The sequence below is a fragment of the Mus musculus genome, chromosome 12 (genome assembly GCF_000001635.26).
Source record: "Mus musculus strain C57BL/6J chromosome 12, GRCm38.p6 C57BL/6J".
In the NCBI taxonomy this organism is placed as follows: Eukaryota; Metazoa; Chordata; class Mammalia; order Rodentia; family Muridae; genus Mus; species Mus musculus.
The window spans coordinates 104,110,273-104,124,355 of NC_000078.6; the positions used below are offsets into that span (position 1 = coordinate 104,110,273).

General features: G+C 47.0%; 1 protein-coding gene across 2 annotated transcripts; it reads left to right on the plus strand.

Annotated features, from left to right (window-relative positions):
• Positions 1-2,451: 2,451 nt before the first annotated feature.
• Serpina3a (serine (or cysteine) peptidase inhibitor, clade A, member 3A) lies at positions 2,452-11,624 on the plus strand. 2 transcript variants are annotated; one of them, NM_001167705.1, is made up of 5 exons: positions 2,452-2,651; positions 5,681-6,340; positions 8,149-8,422; positions 9,363-9,513; positions 11,046-11,624. In NM_001167705.1, exons 2-5 carry the CDS (start codon positions 5,698-5,700, stop codon positions 11,244-11,246), a joined length of 1,269 nt encoding a protein of 422 aa, NP_001161177.1. In that variant the 5' UTR covers positions 2,452-2,651; positions 5,681-5,697; the 3' UTR covers positions 11,247-11,624. The 2 variants fall into 2 exon arrangements, with proteins under 2 accessions (NP_001161177.1, NP_083016.1); NM_028740.2 differs by lacking the exon at positions 5,681-6,340.
• Positions 11,625-14,083: the final 2,459 nt, after the last annotated feature.

Below are 14,083 nucleotides of genomic sequence, written 5' to 3' on the forward strand. Positions count from 1 at the left end.
AGCAGGAGCACTGAGGTACTGAGGAGAGGTTATGGCAGAGTAGTGGTCACTTCTCATAGCTTCCTCAGGAAGTAGTGTGACAACTGATTCGACTGGTTTCTTTTTGTCATTGTTAGGAATTAGTGAGTTAAAAAAAATACTGTTGTGGGCAAGAAACTTATCACTTGTGAGCAGCTATTAGTGGGGTTTTGGTAGGATAGGGGGAGCATGAACATATAGAAATAAAATGTTTTAGTTCTGGAGTCCAGATTATTTTAGGTTCTAGAATTGTCAGAGGTGAACCACAATGGAGGTGCTTTAGAGTGGTATGGCCCTGGCTAACAGGTGCTCAGAGTCAGGTGTTTTAGGGACAGAGATGGAACCAGCAGGAGGGACAGTGAGGGATTCTGAAGGATGCACAGAAGTCCCCACTATTAAAATCTCAGTGCAAAGCTCTAGTCTCAGATGCTGCTGAGATAGGAGCTGCAAGATCCAGGTAGTAAAGGTTATTGCTAAATGGCAGCATGCTCAGGCTCCACCCCTAAAGTTAGAACTCTATGGTGTCATTGAAGAGATACATGCTTGATTCACAGCCTGTCCTATCAGCCACTGCAGGTTAGACTTCCTGAAGGGCTGCCTCAGGACTAGAATCAGGTGACCCCAGCTGTTGGCTCTTCTGCTCTTAGTCTTGTTACTGTGTCCTCATGATCAGTTTGATTATGGATCAGCAAGGATCAAAGCTGTGTTGGTAAAGAAGATGGACACCAGCCAGATGTTCTGGGTCTAATCTGGATTGACTCAGGACTAACTGACCTGTGGCCTTGTGAGCTTACCACAGTAGACAATCAACAGCTGTCTCTTGATGGAGCTCACCTCAGGAGCCCACCTTAGAAGATCACCACAGGAGCCCAGCTCAGGAGCTTACCTCAGGAGCCCAGTTAAGGAGCCTAGCTCAGAAGCCAGCTCAGGATCCCACCTTAGGAGCTCAGCTCAGGAGCCCAGCTCAGGAGCTCACCTCAGGAGCTACAAGTGAGAATGCAACAGGGTCTAGCCATGAAGAACAAAGCAACTATAATAGTCATTGAGGCCTGAGAGAAAAACGAGCAGAGGAGGGCTACTACCTTGGGAGTAATCTACAGTGTGTCATTGTTGTGGTGTGTGATTGGTTGCTGTCTTCTGACATATCTGTCTTTCTCCCTTGCTCCAAAGGACAAATAGGGAGTCCTCTCTCATTGGCTGATGTGGAATAGATTGCCTCCAAAGCACAGCTTAAAACAATAAACACGGGGTATCTCATGGTCAGGCACCCATGAGGACCAGGCTGGGCTGTTCTGACTCAAGGTCTCTCATGAGCCAGTTGTGGCTGAGGAGTTATCAAGTGCTGGGTGTTTCATGTCCAAGTTCACTCTCATGACCTCTTTCTTCCTTCCTTCCTTCCTTCCTTCCTTCCTTTCTTTCTTTCTTTCTTTCTTTCTTTCTTTCTTTCTTTCTTTCTTTCTTTCTTTCTTTCTTTCTTTCTTGCATGCTTGCTTGTTTGCTTGATTTCTTTACTCCTTTCCTTCTTTTCTCACTGAATGCTGTGGACTGAACCCACGGTCTTGTGCTTGCTGGACAAACATCCTGCTACTAAGCTAATCCTCCAGCACTCTTTTAATGGGAAATATCTCTGAGACTATTCACAGGTCTAGGGTGGGCCCTCACCAACACTACTCAAAACTAGCCCCACAAACCTAGACAGAAACTGAGCCTGACATCCTGCGTGTACTGCCAAGAAACCAGGATTAGAAATAAACCCTGTACCTTTAAGTTGCTTCTGTCGGATGCTTTTACCCAGCAACAAGAAGAACAAGTAATATACCCAAGATGGCCTGCCAAGAACTTCTAAGAGGAAGGAGAAAGCGGGGAAAAGGGAGACTGAAAAAGAGAAGAAGAAGAGGGGGAGAGCGGAAAGCAAGGGATAAGAGGGGAGGGGAAGAAGGGAGGATAGTTGAGGCCAGCAGAAGAACTGTAACAGCCAAGGCTGTACACACATGTAATCCCAGCACTTGGGAGACCAAGACATGGAGACCAGTGTCAGAGACAATACTGTGAGAAAGTGATTCCTTCACAATCTCCCTAACAGGCCAAATGGCCTTGTACTAAGAGCTGGTTATCACCCCCCTTCCTCCCTATTCCTTTCTTGGCACCTGAGGCTGTAAAAGCTGAATTATAGTCCCCTCTTCTCTATCTCTTCCTGAGTTCCCATGACATCCAAGGACATGAGCTGCGCCTGAGCCCAGCCTGATCCCCAAGGCTGTCAAGGAGGATCGATGTTCCAGGGATAAGATCCAGAGTGCCCGCTGCCTGGCGCCTGACTTCGGCCCCCATGTCAGCAGATGCCCACTTCTTTGTTCTTTGTATAATTCTCCCTCGACCCCTCCCATATTCCCCGCGATGTATGCTTTATAAAGAAGGCACCTCAGCGTAATAAACGAGACCTCGATAAGTACCCTTCCTGGTCTCCTATTTCTCTTTCTTTTACTCCCATTTCCTTCCAGGTTCGCGGTCCCCCTCGCACGCACGAATAACTGAATCCTGCGGGACGGGATAGACCAGAAGCATGAGGACAGTCTGGCTATTTCAGATGTTTCCTTTTTTGCTGGGTCCCAATATCAGACAGGAGCTACTTGAAGGTAGGAGGGTTTGTATTTTGGCTCTTGGTTTCTTGTCAGGACAAGTAGGGTGTCAGGGCCAGTTCAAATCAGTGGTGGCAGTGGGGGATCAGCCCACTCCATCTGAAGGCTCTGGGTCAAAGTTGGCCACTGGGCTCCTAAGCCAGTGTCACCAGCTGGAGGACAAGACAAGTCATCAGAGGCCTGAGCCTCTGGGGTCATTTCACATTCAAACCATAACACTCCACTATGTAGCAAGGTTCTATCTCCTATAATAAAACTGGACAAAATCCAAGCAGGAAGGAGCGAAAGTTAGGACCATCTTTTCAGAACTCAAACCAATGACACTCTCCCAGTTTGCTACCCACATGTTATCTATGAGATGCCAGTGATAGTCAATGCTCCCACAGAAAAGCCAGCACTGTCATAAAAAGCCTACTTAACTCATTGATGAAGACCTCATGATTGGGGAGAGCTGGGACTTTGCATTATAGAACTACATCATCTTGGGCTATTACTTAATCCCTGTAGATACCCACTCATCACTGAACGTATTAAGTGAATGTGGTGTTAAGTTTCATGGGTTAGGGTTCCTTGCCTTCAAAAATCTGTTAGCCAAACAGTGTAGAGCACATCTCTCCTTAGAATGTGCCCAATCCTGGCAGAAAGGATGGTAATCTAGAAGCAGGCAAAGTCCTGTCAACATTGAGACCTGTGTTTATTAATCTATGGTTTTCCATAAAGAAACAGAGGTGCATGGACAGAGCTGTTTTTTTTTTCTTTTACTTTCTTGAAGTGACTTGGGAAACCCAGAACAAAGTTCAGATGCAGCTCTTCCTAGTGACAAGTGTGCACTGTCATTTGCCCTGACTGCTCACCTGCTTCGTACTAACCTTTGGATTATTATAGAAACAGAAGCCACAATGAGAACATCCAGTCAACCTGCTTTTTAGAACATTTTGGAGGGTTTCCTCACCAGGAGGTGTTTCTGCAAAACGGAGTCTTTAAGTCATTCTCACCACAAATCATCCTGTCAGTCCATCTCAAGTGTGAGCAGAGAGCATAGCTTGTCTGGGTCAGCATTTCCTAAGAGGAGGAAGGAGTTCCTTGATATAAATGGGCATCAGTGTGCAGGAGTAAAACACACTCCAGGAAGGCAACAAAGCCACACATCAGAACTCATCTAACTGATCCTGGCCACTGGCTCTGCAGGTAATACCCAGGAAACCTTCTCTTTGGGGACAGATGAAGGAGCCTTCCCAGGAGTTGTGTTGCTGGCTATGACCTACAGTTTTGGTTCAGGGGAGGTGAGAACTTATTCTTAGGGAATTGGGGTTGAATCAGGATATTTTTGTAATGCGTAAAAACTTCTCTCTTGTCTGGTTCTTCATGGCTCTGGAAGGTGCAGGTGCCATGGGCTATGCTCATGGAAAGTGAATGTAGCCTACTCCTTCTGACCCTCCGCTGACGGGATGAACTGAGACCTTGCCTAGTCCAGGTGCTGATGTAGGAGGCAAGAGGGGACAGGACTGTGATAGAATCCTTCTGGGAGAGATGGCATCACTACCATGCTCACATCAGACAGGAGATGTCTAGGGGTCAGGGACCACAATTCCTTGGTAAATCCATGGCCAAGAAGAAGGGCTATATTCTCTCCTAGAAAGAAATGAAGGCAACAGCCAAGCCACTGAGCCAGGGCTTCTCCATCACAAACACACTAGCCCATTTTCTGAGGAAATCGTTTTGGATCAAAACATAGCTGAATGCTTTCCCAGAGAAAGGGGTGCCTCAATCTGATAGAAGATGAAGGCAGCTGAAGCCCCTGGCTCCTCTTCAGACATGTCACTGCTCTGGGGACATGAGGAAAAGCTCCAACACCTCCCTTCCCTCCCTGTTCTCCATTTTCCTACACCCTTCTGGTCTCCTCTCCCCTCCATCTTCCCCTTGGCTCCCTCCCCTATCCCTTCCTCCCCTCCTATTTCCCTGCCCCCACTTCCCTGCACTTCCTCACTCCTCCTTCCCCCATAACCCATCTTGTCCCCTCTTCCCCTATCCTTCCTTGCCTTTCCATTCCTCTCTCATCTACCTTCCCATCTGAACTCCCCTACAGCATGGGCAGAGGACTCCAGCTATGCAGCTATGTTTACCATGATCACAAGATTCAACTGTGTTCACTACTTCAGGGGAGTGTGAATGAGTTGGCCCTCTGGACATTCTCCACCTCCACTCCCACACTGTGATGAGCCAGACACTTTGGCCAATTATGTCACTGGGGCCACTCAACAATCTTCCTGAGAGATTGCTTGACACCACACAGGCATCCTGACAGATGAACTGAATTCTGGTACAGGTATCAGAGACACCAACAACGTTTGTTATTGGACCTATCAGGAGGCCTTCCAAGCCTGAGGCCATGTGGTACTATGGCAGGGTTGAAAGGTGCTCTCCCTATTCGTCTTTATAATAGCTGTTCTCAGGGGTGGCAGGGCTTTGGCACTGAGCCAGATGTCTCCAGTGTTTTCTCTTAAGTAATCTCCATACTCCTAGAAACATTCACTAGATTCAGCCCGGTGCATTGAGATTTCTTATATATGATTTCTGGATGTATGACTAAGTCATAGCCTTCAAAATTTGTCCATGGTTTCTTCCTTCAGTCTGGACTGGAGCTTGCTAATAGGAGAGGGCCCAAGTGCAGAGGAAGAGGGCTCCTGCATTTTAATGGGAATCCAGAAAATGAGAAGAGACATTAAGATTACACATGTCTTGTGCCCAGCTCTGAGTTTTTCTCTCCCTTTATCTGTGAGGCTGGAATGATCTGTCTTCTTTATGAATGCTGGTTCTCTTAAATAGAAAAATTGGCTTCTGCAATAGCACTTCCTCCATGGTAGGAGGGAGCTCCTGATGGAGTACGGCATCTGAGAGATCAGAGAGCCTACCATACAGGCAGGAAGAGCAACAGAGCAGGACACAATGCCAGCCAGATGGGAGACCTAGGAGATAGTCAGACGACCGGCTGGTCCTCCCAGACTCAAAGGATGTTTTCCCTTCAGCCTGGAGAACAGAGATGATGGCCTTCATTGCAGCTCTGGGGCTCCTGATGGCGGGAATCTGTCCTGCTATCACCTACTGGGCAACTGCAGATGGGCAACTGGGAAGGCACACTGAAGTCCAGAAAGACAGAGACCATGAAATACAACTGGACAGTGTCACACTGGCTTCCATCAACACTGACTTTGCCTTCAGCCTCTACAAGAAGCTTGCTTTGAAGAATCCACATAAAAATATTGTCTTCTCCCCACTTAGCATCTCAGCTGCCTTGGCCCTCATGTCCCTGGGAGCAAAGGACAACACCCTGGAAGAGATTCTAGAAGGTCTCAAGTTCAATCTCACAGAGACCCCAGAAGCAGACATCCACCAGAACTTTGGGCACCTCCTACAAATGCTCATTCAGCCAGAGAACCAGGTTCAGATCAATGCTGGCAACGCCCTGTTTATTGATAAGCACCTGCAGATCTTGACAGAGTTCAAGGAGAAGGCAAGGGCTCTGTACAAGGCTGAGGCCTTCACAGCAGACTTCCAGTTGCCTCGTGAGGCCACAAAGCTCATCAATGACTATGTGAGGAAACAGACCCAGGGGAAGATCAAGGAACTGGTCTCAGACCTGCATAGGAACACATCCATGGCACTAGTGAATTTCCTCAACTTTCAAGGCAAGAGTGGTCACCGGTTGGTGAATGGAGGGAGAGGATATTGGCTGGGAACCACTGATCACTGGAGAGGTTGTAACTCAAATCCTTAGAGCTATGTGTATCCAAGTACTTAATACCCACATCCCTTACTTCTCCTCTGATGTTTTTTTATGATGTTAATATAAATCCTGAGATGTGCCCAGCAGAAACCCTGAGCTGTCAATATAAGAAGGCTGATTTGGGCTATGACTTAAACTTACTGACTAGCAGAATGTCATATTTTCCACTGCCAGTCAGATCTGAGTAAGCCAAAGCCATGGCTACTCTCTACACAAATGGAATCCCTCAGTCTGCCTAGAGCAGGCATTTCTAATGTACTCCTATAGGAGGTATCCAGCCCTGCTGGAGAGCTTCAGGCTGTATCAGGGTCCAGGTGGGCTGGGACTTCTTGACCTAAAGGAGCCTTGTGACACTAATCTTAAAGGGGATAGTAGCAAAACCCCAAACTAGTGAAGAATTGGGGAGAGTTCCTATGTATAGGAAGACATCACCCATGAGCCTATTGTATAATGCAGTGATCTTAGGCATGGAGAAGCAGAGACTGACAATTCCATTAGAGAAGTGGAGTGTCAGCCACACAGTGGTCTGTATTTAGTGCCTGGCTGCATCATGGAATTTTACTCTTATAAAATTAATGTACAGTCATCCTAAAATGTCAAAAATCCCCCAACTCTCCCTGGACAGGGAATCAGATGGGACTTGGGTAGTTGATAGTTGGAAACTAAGCTGGAGACAAAATGTGTAAGAAAAGTCAGGGAAAATCCAGGGATCTAACACCCACCACTCTCTGCCTGATAGAGACCAGAAAGGTGACAGCCCAGATATTGTTGCCTGACAGAAGTCATGATGTAACCAGATCTGGGGTGCATCTTGGGTTAATTAAAGTTAGTCCAGGGTAGAGTGAGGGAAGGCCTGGACTATACGCAGAAAATCAAGGTGACCAGGGAAATATAGGATAGAAGGACAGAAGGCCAGGAGGCCAGCAGGCCCGGAGGCCAGCAGGCCAGGAGGCCAGGACTGCACTAGAGCTTCTGTGGGCTGCAAATGGTAGAAGCAGAGTTACTGCATGAAGGGTTAGACTGAAAGGCATGGCTCTTTCAACTCACACAGGACACAAAATCAAGTGCTGCTTGGTGTGAGGTTTGATGTATGTCTAGGCTGCTAGATTCCAAGGCCAAGATATTGTTTCATTACCAAGTTCCACAGTATACATTGGTTGAGAGGTCATAAACTAGAGATCTGGGATAAGCCTGAGCTGATATCAGTGATTCTCAGGGTGGCCATAGTTCATGCGTGTGATGATGACATTACCCATGTCTTAACCCACAATCTATTTGATCATGGACTGCTCACGATGTGGCAGAACGCAGTCTCTGCTCGTATATTTTGCCTAAAACCTGTCTCACAATCCATTGCCTTTTAGACGTGGTTCCCATGAGGAAGAAGGGACCCTCAACTCTCCACTGTCTCCAGTCTTCCCACCTTCACTCTGGTCTCTCTTACACACTGCACTCCAGATCCCTATGTCAGGAGCTCAAGTAGCCAGGCTGTAGTTTTGAGGTTCCCTTTCCAAACTAAACCTGGATTCTCATTGCTACCAGTTAGTCTACCTATCAAAGTTAATCTAGTTAAGGATATGCCACCAAGAGGGACATTCTGAGTGACTAAAGATGGATGAGTTGCTGTCACAACTCAGAAGCTGAGCATAGATGGGGAGGAAGTGGAGTGTTTCTATTGCTGTTACAATCTGTGATTTGCCTCATCTTTAGGCTTTTGGAACGTGACTTTTGACCCTGAAGACACGTTCCTGGGAAATTTCACATTGGATAGGAAGAGGACCGTGAATGTGCCCATGATGAAAACCGAGGAGCTAACCACAAACTACTTCCGGGACGAGGAGATGCAAAGTACTGTGATGGAGCTGAATTACATAGGCAATGCCAGCTTCCTGTTTATCCTCCCTGACCAGGGCAGGATACAGCACGTGGAAGATAGCTTGCAACCCCAGTCTCTGAGGAAATGGAGGAAATCTTTGAGGCCCAGGTGCTTATCCAGGACCCAGAACAGACCCTGATCCCTGTAAAGCTGTTGTCCTGATGGCCAGTGTCCCTGTACCCCAGATTCTCACTTATATCCAGTGTAATGATTTAAGTGTCAGCAGGGAACAGATAGAGTTGAGTTGAATTTCCCTCCTCTGTCCCAGTTGATTGGGCACCTGCGTTTACTCTGGTTAGTGTTTTTGACAAAATGAGATGAGCTTGAACAAGGAATGAGATTTTCTGTGTCTCTAACAGGCTGCAAATGACAAGGAGTCTTGAATGTATCTTTAGAGGGCAGAGGGAATTTTGTTGAGATATCAATTTTGAGAAACTCTGCCCTGTGTAGCCATCTTCTTCTTATCAGACATCTATTCATGATTCATGAAATGGTCACTTGAAGACCTATTATGTGCCAAGTTAGGACTTTGATGCTGAGAGAGTATCAGAGATGAGTGAACAGAAATTCTCATCCCTGTAGACTATCTTGTAATAAAGAAAGAGAGAATATGGGGATGAAATTAGAACTAATCATTATTTAATAAGTTAAAGGTCAGGTTGAATACAACGGTGAGGTTAAGAAGGACAACCAAGGGTGAGGAAAGCTGGAGAGTGATGCAATGACCAGTGTGAATAGAAGGGTCATGAGGTGATGACTGAGGGACAGAATGGCAGGGAAAGGCTGCATTTTATGGATCTAAGAGGAAGGCATTCTCAGTCAAGGAACAGCTAATAAAAATCCAGTTTGCCTGTCCACTGTAAGCACTCTCAGATACTAATGGATAATCAATGTATCAGGAATAACAGACTTTCATGGTCTAGGCATGGGTGGAAAGAGGACTCTGCTCCCATGAGAGGGCTGTTATTGAATGCTACCCCTCAGACATAAGTTGTGTTGAGTGAATACAGTTTCCAGTGACTCTTTCCTTCCTTGTTTTTATTCTCAGGATGCTAGATGAACTCTCCCTGCCCAAGTTCTCCTTATCACAAGACTACAACCTAAATGACATCCTTCCAGAGCTGGGTATCAAGGAAGTCTTCTCCACACAGGCTGACCTGTCTGGGATCACTGGAGCCAAAAATATAAGAGTCTCTCAGGTAAGACAATAAACACAGGGTCAGTCATTTTGGGTCCTGAATGTAAACAATTCAGGCCATGAGGACATGTGGCAATGTTCAGTATGTGAGAAAACCTGCATGACTGAGATTCCTCAAGCCTGGGAGAGATAACTCATAGCCTAGTTACTCCATCTTAGGGTGTGAAGCCAATTCCTTCTTTAAGATCTGGACTTTAACACATCCACAAGTCAATGATAGGGAAAGTGCCTGTGCTTGTTTTTAGACCACATGGGTCCCAACCTGTGCTACACTGAAGAGCTCCCCACAACACACTGCAGAGCCACCCACAATCCACTGCTGGACCACCCACAATCTACTGCAGAGCTACCCACAATCCACTGCAGGGCCACCCACAATCTGCTGCTGGACCACCCACAATCTACTGCAGAGCTACCCACAATCCACTTCAGGGCCACCCACAATCCACTTCAGGGCCACCCACAATTCACTTCAGGGCCACCCACAATCCACTTCAGGGCCTCCCACAATCCATTGCAGGGCCACTCACAATCCATTGCAGGGCCACCCACAATCCATTGCAGGGCCAAAGCACATCCAGCTTCAGCTTCTTCAATGCAGTGCTGTGCCATTACTACGTGACCAGCAGGTTACTGCAGTCTGGAAATGTGAAATCATGCCCCATGCAACGCTGGTGAATATCACAGAGGCCGGAGTAGGAGAGATGTTGAAATCTGTTGTAGAAATTATTTCATCTCAGCCAAGGTTTCTACTTGGCCTTAACTATTTAAGTTTCTGAATGAAAGATACACACAATCTATATATTTAAATAAGCCTTAAGCAGCACAATAGCTGGGCAGAAGCCTAGCCTCAATGTTATTAGAACCTACTTTCCTATCGATACCCCAAGTTATTATTATGTTTCATTTGGGCTTCTCTTAACTCCAATTGGACAACCTGCTGGGCTATATTCTCTTGATGCTGAACCCATGGTGGCTTCTGCTTTCTCCTTCTGCACTTCTTCCTCCTTGTGGCTCTCCCTTGGACCCCAAGCCCTTGAAACCTAAGTCCCATCTATGTTTCTTCTGCCAGGCTCTTGCATCTCTATTTACCCATCAGAAATAACTTGCGGACAGGTTCACTTAGACTACATATAGACTCTCTCTTCTCCAGAACAGCCAGGTCTTGGGAGACCACACTTAGCATTACGATGGATAACAGAAGATGAAGCCTCAACAGAAACCTACACTGTCTGCCAGCACACTGGCTGTTCTCTGTGGGGCTGTTGGGAGGCCGCCTGTGAGGAAACTCCTGCCACTGCCTGCTCCTGTCCTCCTGTTGTAGTGATTTGGAACAGCACAGATTCAGACACTATGCAGAGCAAGGGCCTGCCTCATCTCACAGCCTGCGCAGAGACTTGGAAATGCAGGGTTAGAGCCCAGGGAAGGAACAAGAAAATTCCCCAGCAGATGAGGCCAGCACTCACTGCTTGCTCCAGACCCCTCTCCTGCCCTCCCTGGTCTCCAGTGGGTGATGTGTTTCTCTCCCAACAGATGATCCACCAGGCTGCGCTGGATGTTACCGAGACACACACAGAAGCAGATGTCATCACAATAGCCCGATATAACTTCCAATCTGCAAAAATTAAGGCTAAAATTGTTAAGGTGGACAGGGAATTCTTGTACCTTATTTTAGACCCAATGTTTAAGAGTATTAGCGTTATGGGTAAGGTTATCAACCCTTTAACAAACTAGATCTTCTCAAGTGGTGGGGCTTCTTTCCAAGTTTGATTTGCTTTTTGGCTTCTATCCTCTGATTGGCTAGGATATGCTTGTAATTGTTCACTGAAGTTGATTAACTTTAGTGGTCACACATACACAAGGGACTGTGGATGGTCTGTGTCAGGCATCAGTCCTGTTGGCATCACTAGCACATATTCCTGGGCCTGAAATCTGTCTCTCTTCCACTTCCCAGATGAACTTCTCCATCTGCATCACCCAAAATGAATAGGTAGGAGCAAACAGTAGATAAACCTATACCTGCACAGAAAGTGTCCAGGCAGTGTTCACTCAGCTCCTGTTGGCAGGAGGTGGCCTCTAGTGACAAGAGGGACATTAAACAATGCCAATTGCACTCTGTGACTCCTGTGGCCCATATGTTATTATGAGTTCCTTTTACAGATGAGGAAACTGAGGCACCAAGAACCTCAGCCATTTTCCCATGAATCACAGCTAGACATGATGACAAAGGGACAACTTTCACCAAGCAAAGAGTCTGTTTCTGCAGTGTCACAATAGTGGTGATAAGACTCTAGATGCTTCACAGAGAGAATCCAAGGAGTCCTGGGTTTAGAAGGTAGCTCTGTGGTGGTGGCGGCGGTGGTGGTGGTGGTGGTGGTGGTGGTGGTGGTGGTGGTGGTGCTGATGAGAAGAAAGAGGAGGAGGAAGAAGAGGAGTAGGAGGAGGAACAAGAATAGGACGATAAGGAGCTAGTGGTGGTAGTCAGATGACCAAAAAGAAAAATTGTGTGTGTGTGTTGGTGGGGGAGGGGGGAAGAACAATGGAACCATTTCTGAGAATCTGACATGAGGTCCATTTACGTAAAGGGCAGAGTAGACACTAGATGGTAAAGAGCCTGGTCCTGTGTGATCCTCTAACATCTCTGAGCCATAGGGAGCCTTGGAGGGGTCAACCACTGCTCCTGTCTTAGGAATGCAACATGTGTGGCTTCAATGCAGAGAACTTGGTGGAGCAGGGGTCATGGGTATTGTCATTGAGGGAAACTTCAGGGAACATCAGGAGAAATATGGAGAGAGCAGTGGGTGATAGAGCTCAAGGGCTGAGCCAGGTTAGAGTCTAGATAGAGGAGGAGAGGGGGCCAAGGTGCATCTGGGTCAGGTGCTGGGCGGCCATGGAGAATCCTATGAGCCAGGAAACACAGCCAGAGGCCAGCAGGCAGAGAGAAAGGTTTATATCTAAGTGGAGACACACCTGAACCTCAAGGCTCCTGAGAACACACAGTGGCAGGTGAACCTGTGGTCAGCAAAGAATCACACACACACAGGATTCCCTTCTCAGTGCCCATGGAGATACCACACATATGACTGTGGAGCAAGAGAACAAGGGACCATCTACAGACAGCAGCCAAGTGTCCCCAGAATGACAATCTGCGTAACTGTCAGTCGGGACCTTTAGCTGGCCACCACATGCAGTCCATGAGTAGTGACATGACCCAGCTGTATCCCTTCATCCATCCATTAGGACCTCTGACCATGTGTCTAAGGAGTTTGGATCTGAACAAATCTCATGCTGTTCATGCAGTGGGTCTGGAACTTGTGGCTGACATAGAGTCCATCTAATAAGAGAGTCTATAACATAGATATCAGGCTTTACTTCTCATTTCTTGAGGGCTGAGGTTTTTGCATGCCTCCTGCCAACCAGATATTGCCTTGGTGAAGAAGTCTCTAAAGAGGGAGACCTGGTGTGCAATAGAGGTGACAGATTGTGGAGGGGAAAGATAGGAGCCTGGAAACATTGCTGTTCACTGCGGTTCAATGCCTGGGAGCTTCCTGCATGACTCAGTGGTTTCTACATGCTGAGCATTCATTCCTTAACATTTAACAATTGAATTAGCTGAGGGGTGGGGTCTCACACATGACATGTGCTCTTTCTTCCTTGCTTCTGCCAATGATACACTGGGTCTAATGAAACTCAGACATATAGTCACCTTGAGGTTTTAACCAAACTATCTGACAGAGGTCATTGCTAATGTCTCATGAATACACAATGATTAAGTATTCATGAGAATGTCTGCCATGCTGCACTATGGGATAGGGAGTAATAATACCAGCAGTAACTATAATAACCATTAATGTCCTGACTGCCACTTCCACCTTCACACTATCTCAAGCCCTGCAGCTACATCTCAGAAACTAATTCCAAATGCAGGCATATGACAAGACCTTGTCAATCTAAGTGATGTGTGGTTGCAGGGCTAGAATTCCAAGCCTTCCTGGACAGCAGAATGAATGGAGAATGGTGCAGTGTCTTAGGAAACGTTGATGCAGCAATTGCACTCTAGGCAGGTACTCAGAGGAACAGGAAGCAAGGACATGACAGGCACTGCAGCCAGCGTCCACCATGCTTCTTCATAGTTGGCAAAGGGCTTGTGACTCAAGGGTTCCCCAACAGATGCATGGATGAGCAGAGCTTGCTCAGGCCACACACTATTACTGCATTAGACAAATGAGGGAGGTGCCATTTTCTGCTGCCCTGTGTGTGAGCCTGCCAACATGCTCACAGGGAAAGAAGTCAGACACAGTAGGGCCTGTGTCATGTGACCCAGAGACATGAGATACCAGAACAGGGGAATTCATGTACATATAGAATCTTCTACTGGTTGTGGAGCGCTATGGGGAGGGAGGGGATGACTCATCAATGGGCATGCAATCAGTTGAACAGTGACTAACATAGCTTGAAACTAGATTTCGAAAACCAGCCCAGACAGGAATGAAAATGTGGGTCCTGAAGGGAGGTTCTTTGAGCTTTAATGATGTGAAAGGGCTGGGTAGCAGAGGAAGGACCAAGCTGCA

Coding starts and splice junctions, on each gene's coding strand:
- Serpina3a (NM_001167705.1), top strand. CDS start 5,698: ATGGCCTTCATTGCAGCTCTGGGGCTCCTGATGGCGGGAATCTGTCCT. Junction 6,341..8,148: donor GAATTTCCTCAACTTTCAAG/GCAAGAGTGGTC, acceptor CCTCATCTTTAG/GCTTTTGGAACGTGACTTTT. Junction 9,514..11,045: donor AAAATATAAGAGTCTCTCAG/GTAAGACAATAA, acceptor CTCTCCCAACAG/ATGATCCACCAGGCTGCGCT.